Raw genomic sequence first — 25,640 nt, 5'->3', positions numbered from 1 at the left:
TTGGTGTCTAATTTCGGTTGCACCACGGCAATTTAGGCGTTGTCTTAACTAGTAACTACTAACTAGTTACTAAAAAATAGTCGTTGTATGACTGTGACGGCAGGATCCAAATAGCCAATCGGTAAGCAAGTAAAAATGTAAACAAGGAGGTTGATCGCCCTTACCCAGCCCTTACCAAGGAGCTTGGGCCGTGTCCGAATGTACATATTACATACTATATAGTACATACTGCAACTCGCCTACTACATGCGATTTAGTACATACCTGTACTACTCCACGAAAACATGTTTAGTATGCGAGATAAATGAAGCATGCTTCACGAGTCATCCAGTGAAAGCGACGGGCTCCGGCTCACAACAATATTGAGCTAGCCAGGCATTTGAGTTGGTCATCCAACACGCTCGATCCTCACCTTTCTGTATAATCCCAACTGTGAAATGGATGTGATAATAGTCCACAAAATATTCTTCCTTTGCCTCGTTTAGCACCAGCTGCAACTCTCCTCCAAATGCATTATCTCCGTTAGCAAGGCTAACGTTGCACTCGGTAGCTTGTGCTTATTATTATTATTATTATTATTATTGGGGTTGGTGCTTGTGCAGTGGAGGGGTTCTTTTGGGGGAGTTGGAGCCGTTGGATTGTTATGCTTAAATGATCCTAGCCAGCTAGTTTGATAACCTTCTTTGATTCAGACATAGCGTAGGCTGCCTGGTACCGTCCACTGACCAGTTGCTGGTTAACTATGAGAGGCAGGATCCCAGCCGACCGTTGCTTCCCCCCAACCCGCAACGGAGGGTTATCAGCTGGGCTGGGACTCCCCTCGCAGTTAATCTTGATATAACTAAGACATCTGATAAAAAAATCATTCTGAAAACATCATTGCTTATCGATATTGCCTATGATACAATGCCCACTAGTGGACAGAATGTGCACAACTTTATTTTAAAACCTAGGTAGGTCTTTCTGTAAGAATTTAATGGTAAAAAATATTATTAATAATAATTCGAATATATTCGAATATTATTATTAATAAATAAACGAACTTCGAATATGATTTTTGGGCAAAAGTCCCAGCCCTAATCTCCACACATCGTTTACGCTGTGCCAGCGCCGGAGACAGGTCTGGCTGGACATATTACCATTCTGCAATAGGGGGAGAAACGCAGTATTTCTTTAAACCAATCACAGTCGTCTTGGGCGGAGCCAGCCCCGGACGCAGCGACGGCCTGAATCAGATTAATTTGCGTCGCCAGTCTCGCCACTGATTGGGCAGTGTGACAACGAATGACAAACCTACATCCGTTGAGTCAGACTACAATGGAACAAACACACCTCAAACTGCTTCACCCTCGTCTGGTAGTCTGACCACCTGCCAGCTCCCCTCCAATCACGCTTCACCAGGCTCCACCTCTGCGCTGAGTGTAACTGTCTGTGATTGGCTCGGTTCCAGGGGCAGCGAGGACGCACTGTCCAACGAGGACTGCGAGAACGTGTACCACCTGGTTTACTCCGCCCACCGACCGGTTGCCGTGGCCGCCGGGGAGTTCCTGCACAGGAAGTGAGTCGGTGGTGGAGATGAGTTTTGCAGCGTCAGATGAACGCTGGTGTCAGCTGATTCCATTCCAGAGCCTTGCTGAGCGCTGGAACCCGTATCACTAAACATGTCCGTCCGTCTCTCTCCTTCCCGCCAGGCTGTTCAGCCGACACGACCCTCAGGCCGAGGAGGCGCTGGCTAAGAGGAGGGGGCGCAGCAGCCCCAACGGAAACCTCATCCGCATGCTGGTCCTCTTCTTCCTGGAGAGCGAGGTAACACACACACGCCCGCGTGTACACACACATACACACACACACACACACACACACACACACACACACACACACTCATCCTGCTCCGTCTGTCCTGGTGTGTGTGTGTGTGTGTGTATGTGTGTGTGTGTGTGTGTGCGCAGCTCCACGAGCATGCGGCCTACCTGGTGGACTCCCTGTGGGAGAGCTCTCAGGAGCTGCTGAAGGACTGGGAGTGCATGACTGAGCTACTGCTGGAGGAGCCGGTCCAGGGAGAGGAGGGTGAGACACACACATGCACGCACGCGCGCACACATACTCACACACACACACCTACACGCGCACAAACATTCTCACACACACACACACACACACACACACACACATACACACACATACACACACATACACACACACACACACACACACACACACACACACACACACACACACACTGTTTCATCACTTGTCCTGGAATGTGAGCCTGGCTGTGTGTGTGTGTGCGTGTGTGTGTGTGCGTGTGTGTGTGTGTGTGCGTGTGTGTGTGTGTGCGCGTGTGTGTGTGTGTGTGTGTGTGCGTGTGTGCAGTGTTGTCTGAGCGACAGGAGAGCGCCCTCATAGAGCTGATGGTGTGCACCATCCGCCAGGCGGCTGAGGCCCACCCACCTGTGGGCAGAGGCACCGGCAAGAGGGTAGGTACACACACACACACGCTCTCTCTCTCTCTCTCTCTCTCTCTCTCTCTCTCTCTCTCACACACACACACACTCCTGCATGTTCAGACCTTAATAGGGGGAGGTGTGCCCCCGGACCCCCCCCTGATGAGTTTGCACCCCTGCACACATTCTCTCACACACTCAGGAACTGATCTGGTTCTAAGCTGTGTGTTCTATGCTGTGTGTTCTAAGCTGTGTGTTCTAAGCTGTGTGTTCTATGCTGTGTGTTTTAAGCTCTGTGTTCTATGCTGTGTGTTCTAAGCTCTGTGTTCTAAGCTGTGTTCTAAGCCCCATGCGTCTCTCTTGCTCCAGGTTCTCACAGCAAAAGAGAGAAAGACTCAGATAGATGACAAGAACAAGCTGACAGAACACTTCATCATGGCCCTGCCCATGCTGCTGTCCAAGGTAGAGCACACACACACATTACACACTCTCACTTTATCATGGCTTTAAGGGAGAACATGCACACCTGGCTGTATGGAAGCATAGTTGAGTTTGTGTGTGTGTGTGTGCGTGTCTGCGTGCGTGTGTGCGTGTGGGTGTGTGCGTGCGTGCGTGTAGTACCAGGTGGACTCAGAGAAGGTGGCCAACCTACTGCAGATCCCACAGTTCTTTGACCTGGATGTGTACAGCGCCGGCAGGATGGAGAAGGTAGGAGTGTGTGCGTGCTTGTGTGGAAAGGTGACGCCAAACAAGTTTTTATAATTGTCTATGGATGATTAGAGAGACGTGACTAAGCCCCTCCCCCCAGCACCTGGACGCGCTGCTGAAGCAGATCCGTCTGGTGGTGGAGAAGCACATTGAGACCGAGGTGCTGGAGGCCTGCAGCAAGACCTACAGCATCCTCTGCTCTGAGGAGCACACCATCATGAACCGCGTGGACATCGCCCGCTCACAGCTCATCGACGAGATGACCGACCGCTTCGCACACTCTGTGGAGGACCTGCTGCAGGAGGTGTGTGTGTGTCGTGAGTGTGTGTGTGTGTGTCATGGGTGTGTCGTGGGTGTGTGTATGTGTCATGGGTGTGTCGTGGGTGTGTGTGTGTGTCGTGGGTGTGTGTGAATGTGTGTGTTAAGAAGAAAGTGGTTTATTTGTCATATGGCATTACAATTGTAGGGTTGTATCAGTGTGTGGAAAATGGATGTTTTGAAGTGTGTGTGTGTGTGTTTTGCAGGGTGAAGAGGCTGATGATGACGACATCTATAATGTTCTCTCCACCCTCAAGAGACTCACAGCCTTCCACAAGTAAGACCACCTCTCTCTCTCTCTCTCTCTCTCTCTCTCTCTCTCTCTCCCTCTCATCTCTCTCTCTCAAAATAGGCACATGCTGACCTGTGTGTGTGTGTGTGTGTGTGTGTGTGTGTGTGTGTGTGTGTGTGTGTGTGTGTGTATATATATATATATGTGTGCGTGTGTGTGTGCGTGCGTGTGTGTGGTTACCAGCGCCCATGACCTGACGCGGTGGGACCTGTTTGGGAGCTGCTACCGGCTGCTGAAGGCGGGGATCGAGCAGGGCTCCATGCCAGAGCAGATCGCGGTCCAGGCGCTGCAGTGTTCTCACTACTCCATCCTCTGGCAGCTGGTCAAGATCACCGAGGGAGCCCCCTCCAAGGTACTGGTCCTGGTCTAACCTGGTTCTGGTCCTAGTCTAACCTGGTCCTGGTCTAACCTGGTTCTGGTCCTAGTCTAACCTGGTCCTGGTCTAACCTGGTTCTGGTCCTAGTCTAACCTGGTCGTGGTCTAACCTGGTCCTGGTCTAACCTGGTCCTGGTCTAGCCTGGTCCTGGTCTAGCCTGGTATCTGTTCTGCTCATCTCACTGACCCTACTGCTTTGATCCTATGAGCTTTGGCACATATTCATCTGCTGTTTTAAACAGGTTTACTGGTGTGTGTACGTGTGCGCGCATGTGTGTCTCATTGCTGCTGGTTTCATATTTAGATTTGATTATATAGGATTAGTTGTTGTTGTAGTTTACACAAATTAGATTAGATTACAGCATGTCACAACTTCCATTAGTTTTGGTCTTGTGCCTAATAAAGCATCTAATCTAATCAGATTGTACGTGAACGTTTGTGTGTGTGTGTGTGTGTGTGTGTGTGTGTGTGTGTGTGTGTGCGTGTGCGTACGTACGTACGTACGTACTCCAGGATGACCTGGTGGCTCTGAGGAGAGTGGTGAAGTCGTTCCTGGCCGTGTGCCAGCAGTGTCTGTCCAACGTCAACACACCAGTGAAAGAACAGGTAACCCTAACCTCAGCTACCTAAACTACCCTCAACCTACCCCCTAACCCTCAGCCACCCTCAGCTACCTCAACGACCCTCAGCTACCCCAACTAGTGTTCAATCAATCAAAGCTTTATTTGTATAGCGCATTTCATACCCAGAGGCAACACAATGCGCTTTACAGAGAACAAGGGAGGTGGGCATATGACCCACTCTCTACATATTCCAGAGGGAAGCAAAAAAACAGTAATCACCCGGGGGCCAGATAAGTGAGCTGTAAAAATTCTTCCCTGACCCCTCTCAACAAGGTGTCACAAACCAAGCCGTGTATGGCCGTGACAAAGGAGGGGGACGCACACCAAACTAAGGATTAACAATAAGATTTAATTAAACTAAACTCAAACAATACATAAAGTACATAAATCAAACATGGGATGTGCGGTCAGTCATCAGTGGTGTAAGTGAGTGCATGAATGAGCGAAGGGTGTATGAGTGCAGTGTTGAGTAGTGCAAAACCAGGTTCCAACTATAAAGCATAACAAAGCAATCGGTGTCCCCGGGAGGAGGAGAGGCAGCAACTGAGCTCCCAGCTCTTCTTGTAGAGCCCTGACACACCAGGCCCAGGTGTGCCAGGGTAGCAGCTGATGACGGCCACGCCCACCTCAGGAACCTGCTAGGACAGACACTGAACAGACTGAACACACACACACACACACAACACACCCAGACAGGCAAATGGAGTAGGCGGGGCCGTCACACCTCCCCCCATAAGACGGGGTCCCTACAAGACCACCGTCACCAGAGCAACCCAAGCGCAAAACAAAAAACGAGCAAAAAACAAACTCAGCTAGCCCAACACAGGAGCCTGCCACCACATTGTCACAGCCCCCGATGTGGCGAATGTCCAAGTCATGGGACTATAAAAATAGACACCACATAGGAGTTAGCAGCCCCTGTATCCCTCAGAATCTTAACGGGTACTTTAATGTCACTACCCACCCGAGACACAAACCCACTGGTGATAAATGGCCGGTATGAGTCACTGGGACTGCCTATCCCACCAGCCTGCACCCGCCAACTGTTCCCCTCCCTCACCGCAGGAGTAGAAACGCTGGCAGCCAAAGCAGTAGGTTGCACCCCAGCACGTTGCGACCTTGACCTAAGCACTGGGCAATCGGACTTCCAATGGCCCACCCCATGGCAATAGTGGCAGACATTATCACCACCCTGTGGTGGTCCCCGGGACCCCTTCCCCGAAAACCCCCCAAAACCAACAGACGCTCTGGCGCCCCACTCCTCACGCACGGGCTCTTCCACAGGCTCGCCAGGCCGCTTCTTGTGAATGAGCACATACTCATCGGCCAACCCCGCGGCCGCAGTAACCGTCGTAACCTTACGTTCTGCCAAATAAGTAGCAACCCCACTGGGCAGAGAGTTTCTAAACTGTTCTAGGACTATCAGGTCACACAAACTCTCAAAATCGGCCACGCTTGAGGACACACCAGCGCTCAAAATGACTAGAGAGCTCCCTTGCGAATTCCATATGCGATTGAGAAGCCCTCTTCTCCCAGGATCGAAAGCGCTGGCGATAAGCTTCAGGGACTAACTCAAATGCTTTGAGAATAGCAGCCTTAACCGCCTCGTACGTAATATCGTCACCGTGCAAAGATACATACGCCTCCTGCGCTTTCCCAGTCAACACCGACTGCAGCAGCAAAATCCGCTCCGCATCGGACCAGCATCGCGTCACAGCAACCCGCTCAAACATAGCAAAAAACACATCCGGGTCACGTTCATTAAATTTAGGCACAAGACGCAAGTCACTGACCAGATCAGACGACTTAACTGAACGCTCCCCACCCCCCAAGAACTCCCCGGAAAGCCTACCGTCCCTGACCAAGCTCAATCTATCAGACTGCAGATCCAATTTAGCCTGCTCCGTCTCCCGACGCAGCTGCTCAATAGCCATCCTCTGATCCAACTCCAGCTGTAGCTTGTGCTTATCATGAGCCAACTGGAGCAACAGCAACTCCTTCTGCTGCTCAAAGGACAGAGCGCCAACATTAAACGGACCCGCCCTGATCAACGGCGGAGAAACAGACCGCCCAGGGGCCTCCAATGTAGCAGCCAGCACCCCCTTCTCCACCAGCTGGAGAATGATGCGCGCCTTCACGGCCCCCTTTCGCTTATCGGCCAGACCACTCAGATCCACCTCATACCGATCAGCAATCTTAAATAACTGTTCAAGCGTACAACCCTCCAAAAAGCTCTCACTCGGAGCAGCCACAAACGCATCAACCGCCGCCATCATGGACCAGCTGAACAAATCAACCAAGGAGAAAAAAGAAACTACAGCAGAACCACAAAAGGAAGGCTAATCTGGTGCGTACCAACGAAAGCGGAAAGTCCCCACTTCCTAGACTGCCTGCCACAGACTAAGCTAACCACTCTAGCCCCTAGTCTTCGTGTGGATTAGCGGCGGGCTCTTTAAACACAAACCCAATAGCCTGGCCAAGCCCCCAGAAAGCTGGTTACCCACCTAACAGCTATGGAAGTGTCCCCCAGACAACTGCTACCAACCGCACACCACACAAAAATAAGAAACTAAAACAACAAACCAACGCGACCAACAGGACACGTCGCTACGCCTACCAGGGGAAATCCCACCAACAGGCCAGGCCACACACCAGAACGCCACCATGCAATCACCACCAACCAGCCCCACCCGGACCGCAGAACCAAAAAGCCAATTAACCAATCAACCAAACAAAACAACCAAAGAAACTAAAGCATCCTAAGCAACCAAAAGCATCCACAGCAACCAAAAGCATCCCCCCCCCCAAACACAGGGTGAGCCAAACACAAAAGCAGACCAGACCAAAGACAACCAAACCCTAACAAGGGAACCAAACGGCCCAAATCAGCCCCACAAACAAAAAAGCGGACGAGCCCCCATTTGTCACAAACCAAGCCGTGTATGGCCGTGACAAACTAAGGATTAACAATAAGATTTAATTAAACTAAACTCAAACAATACATAAAGTACATAAATCAAACATGGGATGTGCGGTCAGTCATCAGTGGTGTAAGTGAGTGCATGAATGAGCGAAGGGTGTATGAGTGCAGTGTTGAGTAGTGCAAAACCAGGTTCAAACTATAAAGCATAACAAAGCAATCGGTGTCCCCGGGAGGAGGAGAGGCAGCAACTTAGCTCCCAGCTCTTCTTGTAGAGCCCTGACACACCAGGCCCAGGTGTGCCAGGGTAGCAGCTGATGACGGCCACGCCCACCTCAGGAACCTGCTAGGACAGACACTGAACAGACTGAACACACACACACACACACACACACACACAACACACCCAGACAGGCAAATGGAGTAGGCGGGGCCGTCACAAAGGCGATCGAGCAAGCTCCAGGAGTATGTTTGTCTACCGGCTAAGAACATTTATAAAGCAATACATTACATTAAATTACATTTCAGAGGAAGAGAGACTAAAAAAGCATCATAGGAGAGAGGACATTCTACGGACATGCTACGGCATCCACAGCAGACACGGGGGTATCTATCGGACTCCGGGAGGTCTGCTGGTGACAGTGGGGCATCCACTGGACCTGGTTAGAAGATAGGAGGGAGAGAAAGAGGCACTAGGGAGAGGGAAGGCAGAACAAGGTTAGTAGCACATAGAGCCATACAGACCACACAGATATTGAAACAGGCAGCCTGGGGCAAGCTCCTGGAATATATTTGTCTAATGGCTAAGAACATTTAAAGAACAATAAATTACATTAAATTAAATTTTCAGAGCAAGAAAGGCTAAGAGCATCAGGTCCAGGCCTAAGCCGGATGTGGACTGATGTGTGTCTGTGTGTACGTGTGTGTGTGTGTGTGTACTAAATACTATGACATCCACAGCTCCACAGCTGACTCTGGACCTGGTTAGAGGATAGGAGGGAGAGAGAGAGGCACTAGGGGAGGCAGAAAACGGTTAGTAGCACACTGAGCCATTGAAGCAACACAGCTGTCAGAACAGAACAAGCCTGTTTCAGGGTAACCAGCTTCTGTACACTACTTGATATACATACAGTGCATAGCAGGATAAATACCAATGTATACAGAGGATTCACAGGTAGGTTTGAGGCTGCCTTTCTGTGTCTCAAGGTCCTAGCTAGTGATTGTAGGCTAGGTCGGAAAGGTACGTCTTGAGGTCTCGCTTGAAGACCTCCGTTGTTTCGGCCCTTCTTAGGCACTCCGGTAGGGTGTTCCAGAGGTTGGGGGCATAGAAACTAAAAGCTGCCTCTCCGTGTTTCTTGGTCCTGGCTTTTGGAACTGTTAAAAGTTCAGTACCTGAGGATCTGAGTGGTCTGTTGGGCATGTACTTAACAAGCATGTCTGAAATATATTCTGGTGAGTGACTGTGGAGAGATTTATAGACTAGTAACAGTATTTTAAAGTCTATTCTAGAGTTGACTGGTCACCAGTGTAGTGATTTTAAGGCTGGTGTGATGTGTGCCCTTCGTCTAGTCTTAGTGAGGACTCGTGTTCCACTGGTGAAGATGACCTGGAGGATTACTTTATCAAACTGGCTGCTCCAGTTATGGTCAAGCTGTTGACCTACATCTTTAATATCTCTGTTGCCTCTGGTAAGCTTCCTCTTGAGTGGAAATCGGCTAGCGTACTCCCACTACATAAGGGCGGTGAGAGAGTTAATTTAGATAACTATAGACCGATCTCTACGCTGCCCTGTTTGGCAAAAGTATTGGAGTCACTAGTAAACAATCAGCTCAAACATTTTCTGTCAAGTAACTCAGTGCTTAGTCCTCATCAGTCTGGTTTCAGAGCCCAGCATAGTACAACCTCTGCAATTACACTGGTTGTGAATGATATTAGCTCAGCCTTGGATAATAAAAAGCATTGCGCAGCACTTTTCATAGACCTTTCGAAGGCCTTCGATACAGTTGATCACTTCCTCCTACTGCATAGTCTGACTAGTATTGGTCTGGATGACAATGCCCTTAGCTGGTTTCATGACTATTTAACATCCAGGCGTCAGTGTGTGAGAGTTGGCCATGTCCGGCCTGAGTTTCTGTCCATAGGCAAGGGAGTTCTGCAGGGTTCGGTACTAGGTCCTGTCCTCTTCACAATCTACATAAACAATATTTTATCATCTTGGAATGGATCCTGTCAAGCCCATTTATATGCTGATGACACGGTTATCTATTGTATGGCGGATTCTGTGCAGTTAGCTACTGGAAACTTGCAGCTCTCTTTTATTGCTTTGCAAGATGCCCTATATCAACTTACGCTTGTTCTCAATTCTAATAAAACTAAATTCATTATATTTTCCAGGGCAAAAAATGTGGATTACAATAGTCTACAGATAGCATCACTAAATGGTACACAAATTAGCAGAGTCACTGAATATAAATATCTGGGCTTGTGGATAGATGAACAGTTAACTTTTAAATCTCATATTGAGAAACTTGCTTCTAAGCTGAGCCAAAAGGTTGGCTTTCTGTACAGAAATCGCTCAATATTCCCTCGATTCTGTCAGACTCAAAGTTGTTGAGTCAATATTTTTATCTGTTCTTGATTATGGAGATGTAATTTATCGTCACGCTATAGCTACCACCCTGAAACCCTTGGACTCTGTGTACCACTCTGCACTTAGATTCATTACTGGGGATGGGTATGATACACACCATTGTATCCTCTTGTTAATTTTCAAGGCGTTGACCGGCAAACAGCCACCGTATATAGCTGCCCTGTTGGACAGGAATGCTCCAGCCCATCAAACACGTTCTAGTGACTGGATCACACTTAAAGATCCACGGACTAGTACAGGACTTGGCAGGACAGCATTTACTTATGCAGCCCCAAAGTCCTGGAATGACATTCAGTCCAAGTTAAAGCTGGAAGTCCTTCCTTCCCTTACGGAATTTAAATGCCTGATTTCATTTCTTTATGATTCATGCTGTAACTGTTTTTAACTAAGTGCACTGCACATTGTTTTGTTGTTCTATTTTGTTGTACACTCAGCAGCTCTGCAAATGAGGTGGCCTCACCTCAGTGCTCACCTGAGTATAAATAAAGGTTTCAATCAATCTACTCTCAGCTACCCTCAGCTACCCTCAACTACCCTCAGCTACCTCAACGACCCTCAGCTACCCTCAACTACACTCAGCTACCCCAACTACCCTCAGCTACCCCAACTACCCTCAGTTACCTCAGCTACCCCAACTACCCTCAACTACCCTCAGCTACCCTTAGCTACCTCAGCTACCCTTAGCTACCTCAACTACCCTCAGCTACCCCAACTACCCTCAGCTACCCTCAACTACCCTCAGCTACCCTCAGCTACCCCAACTACCCTCAGCTACCTTCAGCTACCCCAACTACCCCCTAACCCTCAGCTACACACCAGCTAACCAGCGAAACACAACTATGCACCAGTTACACACCAGCTACACACCAGCTACACAAACTACCCCAGCTACACACCAGCTACACAAACTACCCCAGCTACACACCAGCTACACAAACTACCCCAGCTACACACCAGCTACCCAAACTACCCCAACTACACACCAGCTACACAAACTACCCTAGCTACACACCAGTTACACAAACTACCCCAGCTACACACCAGCTACACAAACTACCCCAGCTACACACCAGCTACACAAACTACCCCAGCTACACACCAGCTACACAAACTACCCCAGCTACACACCAGCTACACAAACTACCCCAGCTACACACCAGCTACACAAACTACCCCAGCTACACACCAGCTACACAAACTACCCCAGCTACACACCAGCTACACACAAACTACCCCAGCTACACACCAGCTACACACAAACTACACCAGCTACACACAAGCTACCCCAGCTACACACCAGCTACACAAACTACCCCAGCGACACACCAGCTACACACAAGCTACCCGAGCGACACACCAGCTACACAAAATACCCCAGCTACACACCAGCTACACGCAAACTACCCCAGCTACACACCAGTTACCCCAGCTTTATCATGCCCAGAGAATGCGGCATAGCCATGTGCAAGAGAAGGAGGAATACTGATCATTATAATAACACTGATGATACTGATCATTATAATAACATGATGATACTGATCATTATAATAACACTGATGATACTGATCATTATAATAACATGATGATACTGATCATTATAATAACACTGATGATACTGATCATTATAATAACATGATGATACTGATCATTATAATAACACTGATGATTCTGATCATTATAATAACACTGATGATTCTGATCATTATAATAACACTGATGATTCTGATCATTATAATAACACTGATGATACTGATCATTATAATAACACTGATGATACTGATCATTATAATAACACTGATGACTGATCATTATAATAACACTGATGACTGATCATTATAATAACACTGATGACTGATCATTATAATAACATGATGATACTGATCATTATAATAACACTGATGATTCTGATCATTATAATAACACTGATGATTCTGATCATTGTAATAACACTGATGATTCTGATCATTATAATAACACTGATGACTGATCATTATAATAACACTGATGACTGATCATTATAATAACACTGATGACTGATCATTATAATAACACTGATGACTGATCATTATAATAACACTGATGATACTGATCATTATAATAACACTGATGATACTGATCATTATAATAACACTGATGATTCTGATCATTATAATAACACTGATGATTGTCTGTAACAATGATGGTCGTGATGATGATGATGATGATGATAACTATGATGATGACTGATGATGTTTGTGTGCGTGTGTGTGTGTGTGCTTTCCCTCAGGCGTTCATGCTGCTGTGTGACCTCCTGATGATCTTCAGCCACCAGCTGGTGTCGGGGGGCCGCGAAGGCCTGCAGCCGCTGGTCTTCAACCCGGACGGGACCCTGCAGAACGAACTGCTCACCTTCGTCCTGGACCACGTCTTCATCGACCAGGACGACGAGAGCCAGAGCATGGGTGAGATGCGCTGACACCACTAACACCACGCTAACATCCTGCTGAGACAGCTAACGTACGCTAACACCGCTAACACACAGTAACACTGCTAATACCACAATAACACCACGCGAACACTCCGCTGACACCGCTAACACATACTATAACCACACTAACAATGACTAACACTGCTAATACCACGCTAACACCCTGCTGAGACCGCTAACACTGCTAATACCGCTCTAACCACACTAACACCGCGCTAATATGCTAACACCGCGCTGACACCACGCTAATACGCACTAACACTGCTAATACCACACTAACACCATGCTAATACGCTAACACCACGCTTACACCGCTAACACCCTCTAACACCGTGCTAATACCCACTAACACTGCTAATACCGCGCTAACACCCACTAACACTGCTAATACCGCGCTAACATCCAACTGATACCCCGCGGCCTCACGTACAACAGCACAGACCCTTTTAAAGCACTTTTATTTACACAGTTTGAATAAAATCTGTCCCTACTCTCTCTCTCTCTCTCTCTCTATCCATAATCCCCATCTCTCTACCTCACCACAACCCTCTCACAGTAGAGGGAGACGAGGAGGACGAGGCCAACAAGATCGAGGCTCTTCACAAAAGGAGGAACCTGCTGGCGGCCTTCAGTAAACTCATCATCTACGACATCGTTGACATGCCTGCGGCCGCCGACATCTTCAAGCACTATATGAAGGTCTGTCTGCGTCACGAGAGACCTGCTGGTCCTCCTGGTACCTAGCAGCAAAGATCTTACTGGTCTCTCCCCTTCGCTCTCTCTCTCCCGTGTCCCCCCCCCCTCCCTCTCTCTTCAGTACTATAATGACTATGGTGACATCATCAAGGAGACGTTGAGTAAGACCAGACAGACGGACAAGATCCTGTGTGCCAAGACCCTCATCCTCAGTCTGCAACAGGTGAGCTTATACACACAGACATTTTACTCACGACACAAGGACACACACACAAAGGACACATACAGCTTCATACGTATACACACGCACACACACAGACTCACTCACTAATTCTCTCACCCGTGTGTATGCGCATGTCCGTGTGTGCGCGTGTGTGTGCGCGTGTGTGTGCGTGTGTGTGTGCGTGTGTGCGTCAGCTGTTCAACGAGCTGCTGCAGGAGCAGGGTCCTAACCTGGACCGCACCTCGTCCCACGTCAGCGGCATCAAGGAGCTGGCGCGCCGCTTCGCCCTGACCTTCGGCCTGGACCAGATCAAGACCCGGGAGGCCGTCGCCACCCTGCACAAGTACGCCGCCACCTCGGCTCCGCGCGTCACAAGACCCCTCTGGGGGGAGAGCCTGGTTTCTATTCGCTCGGTTTCCGGTCTAGAGCCCGCTGGCATCCTGTCACACAAACGCTGCATCAAGCAGCGTAGTCTTGCCAGTCGCTATGAATTAGAATAAAACATGGACACGTAGTAGCTTATTCCAGGAGAGGTTCTTGCCACAACGCTTCGTCGGTTATGGGGAGGCCTGTTTTTGGACAGGGGGATCTCTATCCGCTAAGACCGGAAACAACAGCTGCAACGCAGATAGGCCCCCGGCTAGGGGTCACCATACCACCAGCCAGGGGTCACCATACGCCTGGATGAGATTCTTTGTTTCCTGTTCTCGCGGTCTGAACGGAGCACGGCCGGAGTGTGCGAACTCTGACCTCTGAACTCATGCTTTTTTTTTCTCTCCTTTTATCTCTGTCACTCTCTCCCTCCCCTCTCTCTCCCTCCCTCTCTCTCTCTCCCCCTCTCTCAGGGATGGTATAGAGTTTGCGTTTAAGTACCAGAACCCTCGCGGGGCGGAGCTCCCTCCTCCTAACCTGGCCTTCCTGGAGGTGCTCAGCGAGTTCTCCTCCAAGCTGCTGCGTCAGGACAAGAAGACTGTGTAAGAACCACCTCTCTGTCTGTCTGCCTGCGTGTGTGATTGTGTGTGTACTGTGTGTGTGTGTACTGTGTGTGTGTGTATCCAGTGTGTGTGTGTCTAGTGTGTGTGTGTCTAGTGTGTGTCTCCTGTGTGTGTCTCCTGTGTGTGTGTGTGTGTGTACGTACCCAGTGTGTGTGTGTGACCTCTGCCCCTGTCCCTCTCTCTCCTGCCAGCCACTCGTACCTGGAGAAGTTCATGTCGGAGGCCATGTCGGAGCGGCGTGAGGACGTGTGGCTGCCGCTGATCTCGTACCGGAACAGCCTGCTGACCGGCGGGGACGAGGACCGGCTCTCCGTCACCTCCGGCTCCAGCAGCAAGACGGGCTCGGTCCGCAGCAAGAAGGGCCGGCCGGCCATCCACAAGAAACGCATCGATGGTCAGTACACACACACATGCACGCACGCACACACACACACACATGCACGCACACACACAGACAAACACACATGCACACACACACACGCGCACAGACACACACAGACACACACACACAGACAGACACACTCACCAATTCAAGTCCCTCTGTCTATACCGACACATGTCTAGTTGCTGAACTGCGGTGTGTGTTTGTGTGTGTGTGTGTGTGTGTGTGTGTGTGTGTGTGTGTGTGTGTGATTCCAGAGGAGAGTGTGGAAGGCTCGTGGATGATGCGTAATGACACCCTCCAGACACCGGGGGCGCTGCAGACGCCCCAGCTCACCTCCACCGTGCTCCGAGAGAACAGACCTGCGGAACACATGCCTGACCCCGACTCAGAACCCGGCTCCGAGAACGACTACGTACACAAGTAAGAACACACACACACCAACACACACACACACACACACACACAGGAAAAGCTTGGCTCATAGAGAGACTGTATGGGTGCGCGTGACCCAATGTGTGTGTGTGTGTGTAACCCTGTATATGTGTGTGTGTAACCCTGTATATGTGTGTGTGTGTGTGACCTAGTCCTCAGATGCAGATGTCGTGGCTGGGCCCCCAGAAGATGGAGGAGGCGGGGAGGAAGGATCGCTCTAACATCAACTACATGAAGCAGCGCAGCAACCAGGGAGTCAGGCAGACTGTGTAAGTGTGTGTCCTGTTTGCGTGTGTGTGTGTGTGTGTGTGTCTCTCTCTGTTGTAGGGTTAGGGTTAGCATGTGTGTCTCTCTCTCTGTTGTAGGGTTAGGGTTAGTGTGTGTCTCTCTCTCTGTTGTAGGGTTAGGGTTAGCGTGTGTGTGTCTCTCTCTCTGTTGTAGGGTTAGGGTTAGCGTGTGTGTGTCTCTCTCTGTTGTAGGGTTAGGGTTAGCGTGTGTGTCTCTCTCTCTGTTGTAGGGTTAGGGTTAGCGTGTGTGTGTCTCTCTCTGTTGTAGGGTTAGGGTTAGCGTGTGTGTCTCTCTCTGTTGCAGGGTTAGGGTTAGCGTGTGTGTCTCTCTGTTGTAGGGTTAGGGTTAGTGTGTGTCTCTCTCTCTGTTGTAGGGTTAGGGTTAGCGTGTGTGTCTCTCTCTGTTGTAGGGTTAGGGTTAGCGTGTGTGTGTTCTCACCTCTCTCTGTTGTAGGGTTAGGGTTAGTGTGTGTGTGTTCTCACCTCTCTCTCTGTTGTAGGGTTAGGGTTAGCGTGTGTGTGTTCTCACCTCTCTCTCTGTTGTAGGGTTAGGGTTAGCGTGTGTGTGTTCTCACCTCTCTCTCTGTTGCAGGGTTAGGGTTAGCGTAGTGTAGGGTTAGGGTTAGCGTAGTGTAGGGTTAGCGTAGTGTAGGGTTAGTGTTAGGGTTAGCGTAGTGTAGGGTTAGCGTAGTGGTTAGGGTTAGCGTAGGGTTAGCGTAGTGTAGGGTTAGCGTAGTGGTTAGGGTTAGCGTAGTGTAGGGTTAGGTTTGGAGTTAGGGTTAGCGTAGTGTAGGGTTAGGGTTAGCGTAGTGTAGGGTTAGCGTAGTGTAGGGTTAGTGTTAGGGTTAGCGTAGTGTAGGGTTAGCGTAGTGGTTAGGGTTAGCGTAGGGTTAGCGTAGTGTAGGGTTAGCGTAGTGGTTAGGGTTAGCGTAGTGTAGGGTTAGGTTTGGAGTTAGGGTTAGCATAGTGGTTAGGGTTAGCGTAGTGTAGGGTTAGGGTTAGGTTTGGAGTTAGGGTTAGGGTTAGCGTAGTGTACCCCGCCACTGGTACGACAAGGGAGTGAACAGCGTGTTACAGCCAGGCGCTCATTACATTGAATCAACACTTTCATGGACTAAATCAGAAGAGTAGAATTATGTCATTTTGACATTATTTACCAAAATAATCAATTATTTTCAACAATACTTTATTTACAAGTCGACACTTTCATCATTACATCGAGTCGACACTTTCATAAACTCATTCTCACACTTTCTTACTGCTGTCAGCAATGTAGGCCTAGCCCTCCAAAATACCAAAATATGCATAGGGCATGACACATTATGAATGCATAACATAACAACAATGGGGCGGCTGTAGCTCAGTTGGTAGAGCGGGTCGTTCAGTGATCGAAGGGCCAGTGGTTCGAATACCAGCTCCGACTGTCCACAGGTCGAAGTGTCCTTGAGCAAGACACCTGACCCCAAATTGCTCCCAATGAGCAGGTTAGCACCTTGCATGGCAGCTACCGCCATTGGTGTGTGAATGTGTGTGTGTATGGGTGAATGAGAGGCCATTGTAAAGCGCTTTGAGTGCCGCTAAGGTGGAAAAGCGCTATATAAGTGCAGTCCATTTAACAACAACAGCCCTCCAAAACAATATATCCTCGTCAACAATATAGCCTACTAAAATATGCATAACAAAGTTATTTTCCCTTTTTCAACAATGTAGGCCAAGCCGTCCAAAATACCCAAATATGCATAGCGCATAAGTTATTTAGGCTTTCAACAATATAGGCCAAAAGCATGTTTTTGGCTGGAGGGACAGTCCAGGTCAGTTTGGTCTGTCAGACATGCAGCTCAAACGTCAGAGCGATGCCACTCCGCCTGGGGTTCTGTTCAACCAGCGTCTTCAGCTGCGCCGCCTGGCGGGTCGCTGGTCACCAGCCCTGGTGAGAGCCTGAACACTGGGCCCTGGTGAGAGCTTGAACGCCTGCTGGGCCCTGGTGAGAGCCTGAACGCTGGGCCCTGGTGAGAGCCTGAACGCCCGCTGGGCCCTGGTGAGAGCATGAACGCTCGCTGGGCCCTGGTAAGAGCCTGAACGCTGGGCCCTGGTGAGAGCCTGAACGCCCACTGGGCCCTGGTGAGAGCCTGAACGCCCACTGGGCCCTGGTGAGAGCCTGAACGCCCACTGGGCCCTGGTGAGAGCCTGAACGCTGGGCCCTGGTGAGAGCCTGAACGCTGGGCCCTGGTGAGAGCCTGAACGCCCGCTGGGCCCTGGTGAGAGCCTGAACGCTCGATGCCAGCCGTCCACCGCCTGTCCACCGCCTGAACATTTGATGTAACTGAAATATAAGTTATTTTGTTATAACATAGGTCTACCTATTGGAAATAATAGAATAGGCCTATAATAATAGACTATAACAATAACAAATAATAACGGATTATAAGCATTTAAGGGTGTACCATACCTATTGGGAATTTTGGTGGCCTTCTCCCACAACAAGTGGGAGTGATTTCACCATTTATGGTCTGTGATGATTAAGGATCACAGGGTGAGTTCACCTCATCCATGCACACATTACTTAAAAAGTTTTACTATGAACAAGAATGTAAAGTCAAATAACTTCACGTCTATATGGAAAAAAAAATTCTTGCCTGTGTCAGAGAAAAGTAAACGACATTGCAACGTAGCAATGCTGCAATATCATATGGTAGTAGACGTTAGACTGTGATTTGCTTCACGCCGGATGCCGTAGCGGTAGAGGACTCTTGGTATTTGCCACTCGACTCGAAATCACCGTGAGTGATTTTTCAACGAACTGGGGTACACTGTGTGTGTGTGTGTGTGTGTGTGTGTGAGACCTCATCTCTCTCTGTTGTAGCCGGGGTCTTATGGAGGATGACGCTGAGCCCATCTTTGAGGACGTGATGATGTCATCGCGAGGGCAGCTGGAAGACATGAACGAGGAGTTCGAAGACACCATGGTCATTGATCTGGTGAGTGACATCACTTCCTGTTGCAAACTTCCTGCTACCTTTTGCCTCGTGGACAAGATGCTGACTGGCCTGAAGATATTTGTTTTATGTTGAAGAGAAAACCCCAATGAGTGGAGGCTGGACTATTCATTCAGTGACTCGACTCTTCCTCCTTTTATGATTCATTCATTCAGTGACTCGTTGACTCTTTTCTGTGGTTCCAGCCTCCATCGAGAAACAGGCGAGAGAGGGCGGAGCTGAGACCGGACTTCTTCGACTCTGCAGCCATGATTGAGGACGAGTCGGTGAGTCCATCACACTTCTCTGAACCCGCTCAGAACCTTCCCACACAGAACATTCTCAGAACCCACACACAGAACATTGTCAGAACCCACACACTGAACATTCTCAGAACCCACACACTGAACATTCTCAGAACCCACACACAGAACATTCTCAGAACCCACACATAGAACATTCTCAGAACCCACACACAGAACATTCTCAGAACCCACACATAGAACATTCTCAGAACCCACACACGCCAGCAGAGTGTGATCAGCTGTAAACACACAAACATGACTGAGCCTCACTGAGCGCGTGCCGTGTCTCTGCTGTGGTTCCAGGGATTCACCATGCCCATGTTCTGACCTGGGAGAGCCCCGACCCCCGACCCCAACACACCGTCAGACTCAAACACAGCGTTCCTCTGTGGGCAGAGAGAGAGGGTGGAGGAGATCTGGAGTGGATCCGGTGATGGACGCAGGTTCAGCTGGATCTCCAGCTCGGCATTATCTGGGATCCAGTCTCTCCAGACCAGCCAGAGGATCCCTCCCAAGCCCTCAGAATGTCCTCCACATCAGATCATAGTGAATCCTGTCCTCTTAGGAAGGAGCTCCCCGCTGGGCCCCACACAGACCAGTTAGCACTGTTAGCGTTAGCTTTGGTAGCCTTCCGGCTGATCCGTCTTGGCTGGCTCTGTGGAACTTGTGTCCCCAGTGCGTCCGCCTACACACACACACACACACACACACACCCCCGTCACACAGAACCACCCCTGTGACCCAGTGCCAACACCCTGTACAGCCCCTCCCCCCCCTCCAGTCCTACCACCCCTTCGGTGTCGCACTCAAATTTGTGGGTCCGCTTCATCTGAGGAGGATCTCGATATTCTAAATCTAAATCTTTTATAATTCTTATTTAGCCCCTCTGTGTCCTTGTCTGTGATGATGATGATAGTGTGTGTGCTGTGTTGGTGATGGTCACACACACACGCACGCAGCTGTGAAGCGTTCTAGAACGTTTGGAGTTGATGTTTCTGTGTAGTGGGCGTGGCCAGAGAGAGGAGAGTATTGTCACTGGACACAGGCGTTGAGCCACACCCCCTAACCTTAGACTCCTCCCCCACATTACACATTCAACACCGCACAGAATCAGTTTTTTCCACATAAATCCAGTAAAAAACAAACAAAAAAAACAAAAAATGTATTTTGAATTCTGTAGCTTTAGTACAAAGTTTTAAATCAAGTGATCTTTGTTTTTTGTCCGATGTTTGTACAGCTCTTTCTGAATATGTATCTTGTTCGTTGCCAAATTGTGGCCTACATGCTTATATACCCCATGGCTCATATCCGACTCCGTCTCCTATCTGATTGGTTCAAGTCTAGACGGTTTCAGTGGGACAGTCAGCTGGATGCTCTAAAGTCTAGTTGTGGCGTTTCATGGCTGCGCCCTAGTGTAACTAAGCAGCTGATTGGTCCACTGCCTTCGGTTCCATAGGATAGACCAATCATATCGGCCGTTTTACCATGGAGACCTGCCAGATCGGTGCTCCTGTTGGCTGGTGCGGTCGGCTTGTAAATATCAAGAGACAATTGGCCCTTTCTGTATCGTCAGACATCACTTGCCCTTAAAAATGCTTTTTTTTGTGAACTTATTGAAATTCTTTTTAAGAAAATAAAATCTGTAATCATTTATGAATTGTGTTCTTTGCTTAATTTTGTGATATTTCAACAGCCATTACAATGATTGTCATTATAGCAGTGAATGCATGTGTGAGCACATGTACACAAAAAGACACCATCATTTAGTTACATATCAAACTAGTGTTTGAGTCATAGCAGGTGTATTCGTTGTATCAGTTATAAATTCACTGATCTCCGCAGACGAGGATGAGTCTCAGCTGTAGAAGCAGAATCTTTATTTTACAAACCAAAGAACAGGACTTTTATATAGAGCAAAGAGTCACAGTTCTGAATAACGCGGCAGAAAGGGTTCTGATGTCCTGTCGGTATTGACGACAGACTCCCTGCCCATATTTATTACAACATGATAGCGAGGCACACCAATCAAACGTTGCCAACCGTGCGTCCAATATGGCCGCTGCAAGTCCACTGCGTCTGTTCTGAGGGAGCTTTACAGACAGACACCAAGAGAGGGGAGACCTCAGGAAGTGAAACGTGGAGCAGGGACACCAGGTGTGTGTGCGTGTGCGTGCGCCCGTTAGAGAGGAATGTTGGCGTGTTTCTTCCAAGGGTTGGTCTGCTTCTTGCTTGCCAACACCTCCAGATCTCTGCAGATCCTCTTACGAGTGGTCGACGGCTCGATGATGTCATCGACGAAACCTGGAGAAACGCATATTGGGTCATGCAGAAGCACACAGGTGTGTGTGTGTTATATGTGTGCGCTGTTTGTGTACACAATGTAGTGTGTGTGTGTGTAAGTGTACATACCTCTAACTGCAGCAGGGAAGGGGTTGGCGAACTTCTCCACATATTCAGCCTCTGCCTCCGCCTGGTTCTCCTTCCCTCTGAAGATGATCTGCACTGCACCCTGGGAACAGAACGCATCACACACACATCACCACAACCCTATACAGCACCTGGCAGGGAGAGAGAGTGAGTGAGTGAGTGAGTGAGTGTGGGTGTGTGTGTGTGTCTGTGTCTCTACCTTAGCACCCATGACAGCCACCTCGGCCGTGGGCCAGGCGTAGTTCAGGTCTCCTCTCAGGTGCTTGGAGCTCATCACGTCGTACGCTCCTCCGTAGGCCTACAACACAACACCCTTATCACCGTAGGCCTACAACACAACACCCTTATCACCGTAGGCCTATGACACAACACCCTTATCACCGTAGGCCTACGACAACACCCTTATCACCATAGGCCTACGACACAACACAATATAACACCTTTATTACCGTAGGCCTACGACACAACACCCTTATCACCGTAGGCCTACACGCAACACACACCCTGACGACGTCGGAGGCCATCTGCATGTTTACCGAGTGCACACACGCAAACACACACCTTCCTGGTGATGATGGTGATCTTGGGGACAGTGGCCTCGGCGAAGGCGTAGAGCAGCTTGGCGCCGTGCCGGATGATGCCGCCGTACTCCTGGGCGGTGCCGGGCAGGAAGCCAGGCACGTCCACGAAGGTGAGGATGGGGATGTTGAAGGCGTCGCAGAAGCGGACGAAGCGGGCGCCTTTCACAGAGGAGTTGATGTCCAGACAGCCTGGCCGAACATGGAAACGCTTAACAGACCACGCAACAAGAAAAGACAAACCGGTTCCCTTCCTTCCTCTTTCACTCTCTCTCTGTCTCTCTCTCTCTGTCCCTCTCTGTCCCTCTGTCTCTCCCTCTGTGTCTCTCTCTCTCTCTCTCTCTCTCCCCTCCTCTCTTTCTCTCTCTCATTGTGTTCTCTCCCTGGAGCCCCTCCCCCTGTTCCAGCCCCTCTGCTCACCTGACGCCACTTTGGGCTGATTACCCACAATGCCAACGGTGCGGCCGTTCATGCGGGCGAAGCCCACCGCGATGTTCTTGGCGTAGCTCGGCATGATCTCAAAGAACTCCTGCTCGTCCACAATCTGCAGCAGAGCCACAACCAGACATGAGGAGGAGGGACCACACAGGTAGGCCTGGCCGTTAGTCCATCCTAATCTGCGTGTCATCTGTGTGAGTGCATTTGTGTACAGGTGTGTGTGTGTGTGGTTGTGTGTGTGTGCGTGTGTGGTTGTGTGTGTGTGCGTGTGCGTTTTGCATACCCCTTGAATAATGTCTAGCATGTCGTAGGCTTTAGTCGTCTCTAGTGGAACGATGGTGTCCAGACCAGGAATCAGACGATCACTGCAGGAGAAGAGAGGACAGAGGGAGCGAGAAAGGAGGGAGAGAGAGGGAGAGAGGAATAAGACGACCAAGGTAACGGGGGTGTGTGGTTGGCCGATCCGTCTCATGCGAGCTGTGTGATTGGGTACCTGGGATCGTGGCACTCCGTGACAGGGGCGGGGTCTTTGTTGCTGAGAGGCAGGAAGTTGAAGAAGTTTCGGAGGTTCAGCAGAGCGTCGATGTCATTCTCAAACGCACGATGGGCCACACCTGGGAGTGGGAGTGGAGAGAAACACATCTCACACCAGTTTGTGTGTGTGTGTGTGTGTATGTGTGTGTGTGTGTGTGCTGCACGACGGAAACACTGACCGGACACGGCGGTGTGCGTCTTGGCTCCTCCCAGCTCCTCCTGAGTCACATCCTCATTGGTTACGGACTTGACCACATCCGGTCCCGTGATGAAGAGGTAAGAGGTGTCCTGATCGCACACAGATGCACACAAATAAGAGATCTGGAGCGCCGGCCGCGCGCCAGCGTCTCCCCCATCCTCCCGCCACGGCGCGCCAGCGTCTCCCCCATCCTCCCGCCAGCGTCTCCCCCATCCTCCCGCCACGGCGCGCCAGCGTCTCCCCCATCCTCTTGCCACGGCGCCCCAGCGTCTTCCCCATCCTCCTGCCACGGCGCGCCAGCGTCTCCCCCATCCTCCTGCCATGGCGCGCCAACGTCTCCCACATCCTCCCGCCAGCGTCTCCCCCATCCTCCCGCCACCAGCGCGCCGTCAGGCGCTCTCCGCAGAGGGAGGAGTCACCAGCCGCGTCACGCAGGCGTGTCCTACGCACGCGCTCACCCCCTCCCCCCGTCCCGTTCTCCAGGCTGGAGGCCTCGTACCTTGACCATGAAGGTGAAGTCTGTCAGAGCAGGTGAGTAGACGGCCCCCCCGGCACACGGTCCCATGATCAGAGAGATCTGAGGCACCACGCCGGACGCCATCACGTTCCTCTGGAGAGAGAGAGAAAGAGCGGAGGGAGAGAGAGGGGCGAGGGGCAGAGAGAGGGGAGGGAGAGAGAGGGGAGGGAGAGAGAGGGGAGAGAGAGAGATATTAGATAGAACTGTTTAGAGAGATCAAGGAGATCCTGCTGTGTTCAACACACCAGCCTACGCCATTAGACAAACCCCCAGTCTCCGCCCCTCGCCATTAGACAAACCCCCAGGCTCCGCCCCTCGCCATTAGACAAACCCCCAGGCTCCGCCCCTCACCATTAGACAAACCCCCAGGCTCCGCCCCTCACCATTAGACAAACCCCCAGGCTCCGCCCCTCACCAGGAAGATGTCGGCGTAACCGGCCAGAGACTCCACCCCTTCCTGGATCCTGGCTCCTCCAGAGTCATTCAGCCCAATGACCGGGGCGCCCACCATCATGGCCTGGTCCATTATCTACACGCACACACACACACACACACACACACACACACACACACACACACACACACAATTCAACCACAGGTGTACTGGGGGAGTGTCAGTGTTGTATTCTGCAGCAATATGTGAACAGTAATTACATGACACAGTGTGAGACTACGGTGATGTTAACAGAGTTCTGTCTGTCTTGTCATTCATACCTTACAGATCTTCTGTGCGTGGGCCCCAGACAAACTGCCCCCGAACACCGTGAAGTCCTGAGAGAGAGAGAGAGAGAGAGAGAGAGAGAGAGAGAGAGAGAGAGAGATAGATAGATACATGGTCACAAATGTGTACAGTTCTGTGCGTCATGATTAGGCGTGAGCATAGATCCTCCATGTTTCTGTGGGCGCTTTGTTCTTAACTGACCTGACTGAAAACATAGACCAGCCTGCCGTTGATGCGACCCTGCCCCGTCACAACACTGTCACCGGGGAACTAGAGAAAGGGCGAGATGACGGCACTCAGCGTGTTTACAAACACAAAGACCTGCCCATTGCAGACGCACACTAGACGGCGAAATGTCCGCGATATTATGCTACCTTGTTTCGATCCTCCTCCATTCCAAAGTCCGAGCATCTGTGTTCCACAAACATGTCGTATTCCACGAAGGACTCCTTGTCCAGAAGCAGCTCCACTCTCTCCCGGGCCGTCAGCTTGCCCTGGCAAGGTTGGTACACGGTTCAGTGGCTTAACTAGATAGGTATACTAGCTAGCTAGCGAACTAGCAATAGAAACAAGTTTGTACACAACCTTGCCCTCTAAGTTAGCCAAACCCACAGCGTGTATACTACTGTGCTGTACATTTACACGTGTGTATTTATTTACCCTTTTGTGTTGAGCGTCAATCCTATTCTGGCCTCCTCCGACCAGCGCGCCCCTCCGTTTCTTGTCGATTCTCTCCTGCACGGAGAGGTGACTGACGGAATACCACCGGCATTTCTGTTGGAGACGATTTTGTGCAGCGGCCACGCCATGCTTTACCTGTGCAAAACTCTTCACAGATGCCTTTAGTCCGCTCAGCAGCCCACAGCTGCTCCGTACCGCTGCGAAGGCCGCCATTGCTGTGATCCTGAAGGTGGACGGGCGTTGGGTGTCATGTCAAACAGACACTCATTTAGACCAATCATTTATGTGTATTGTTTTATACAACCAATCATTAACACGCTGATTGTGGTGCGGGTGGGACGAAAACAGTCAAGTTTCCAACAGTGTGCGGTTGAGCAAACTTGACTAGCTGTAGTCCATCGCCTAAATGTCAGAGGAAAACTACAATAACCAACATCAAGAGCTGGAGAT

General features: G+C 50.2%; 2 protein-coding genes across 2 annotated transcripts in view; one reads left to right on the top strand and one right to left on the bottom strand.

The window, feature by feature from the left end:
- The window catches only part of stag1a (STAG1 cohesin complex component a), a 63,213-nt gene extending 42,538 nt beyond the window's left edge, over positions 1-20,675 (top strand). The window contains exons 12-32 of the mRNA XM_084451101.1: positions 1,451-1,558; positions 1,692-1,806; positions 1,950-2,067; positions 2,374-2,477; positions 2,814-2,906; positions 3,063-3,152; positions 3,253-3,456; positions 3,677-3,747; positions 3,946-4,114; positions 4,651-4,743; positions 12,597-12,771; positions 13,354-13,496; positions 13,615-13,716; positions 13,911-14,059; positions 14,562-14,690; positions 14,903-15,105; positions 15,351-15,516; positions 15,681-15,797; positions 18,679-18,793; positions 18,997-19,077; positions 19,399-20,675. Of these exons, the coding sequence (XP_084307227.1) occupies positions 1,451-1,558; positions 1,692-1,806; positions 1,950-2,067; positions 2,374-2,477; positions 2,814-2,906; positions 3,063-3,152; positions 3,253-3,456; positions 3,677-3,747; positions 3,946-4,114; positions 4,651-4,743; positions 12,597-12,771; positions 13,354-13,496; positions 13,615-13,716; positions 13,911-14,059; positions 14,562-14,690; positions 14,903-15,105; positions 15,351-15,516; positions 15,681-15,797; positions 18,679-18,793; positions 18,997-19,077; positions 19,399-19,422 (2,569 nt within the window). The 3' untranslated portion in view covers positions 19,423-20,675. The remainder of the gene's footprint in view (positions 1-1,450; positions 1,559-1,691; positions 1,807-1,949; positions 2,068-2,373; positions 2,478-2,813; positions 2,907-3,062; positions 3,153-3,252; positions 3,457-3,676; positions 3,748-3,945; positions 4,115-4,650; positions 4,744-12,596; positions 12,772-13,353; positions 13,497-13,614; positions 13,717-13,910; positions 14,060-14,561; positions 14,691-14,902; positions 15,106-15,350; positions 15,517-15,680; positions 15,798-18,678; positions 18,794-18,996; positions 19,078-19,398) is intronic.
- A 287-nt stretch (positions 20,676-20,962) lies between these two features.
- Positions 20,963-25,412, bottom strand: pccb (propionyl-CoA carboxylase subunit beta). Its single transcript, XM_084450970.1, has 14 exons — positions 25,170-25,412; positions 24,884-25,003; positions 24,711-24,779; positions 24,503-24,559; positions 24,204-24,317; positions 23,771-23,881; positions 23,252-23,360; positions 23,032-23,152; positions 22,822-22,903; positions 22,521-22,644; positions 22,084-22,292; positions 21,722-21,820; positions 21,505-21,604; positions 20,963-21,396 (listed from the first exon to the last, which is right to left on the bottom strand). The coding sequence occupies exons 1-14, from the start codon at positions 25,401-25,403 to the stop codon at positions 21,275-21,277; spliced, it is 1,671 nt and encodes a 556-aa protein (XP_084307096.1). The 5' UTR covers positions 25,404-25,412; the 3' UTR covers positions 20,963-21,274.
- Positions 25,413-25,640: the final 228 nt, after the last annotated feature.

The sequence above is a fragment of the Borostomias antarcticus genome, assembly GCF_949987555.1.
Source record: "Borostomias antarcticus genome assembly, chromosome: 16".
Taxonomy (NCBI): Eukaryota; Metazoa; Chordata; class Actinopteri; order Stomiiformes; family Stomiidae; genus Borostomias; species Borostomias antarcticus.
Note: the sequence above shows the minus strand (reverse complement) of the source record. Positions and strands in the feature narration are given on the sequence as shown.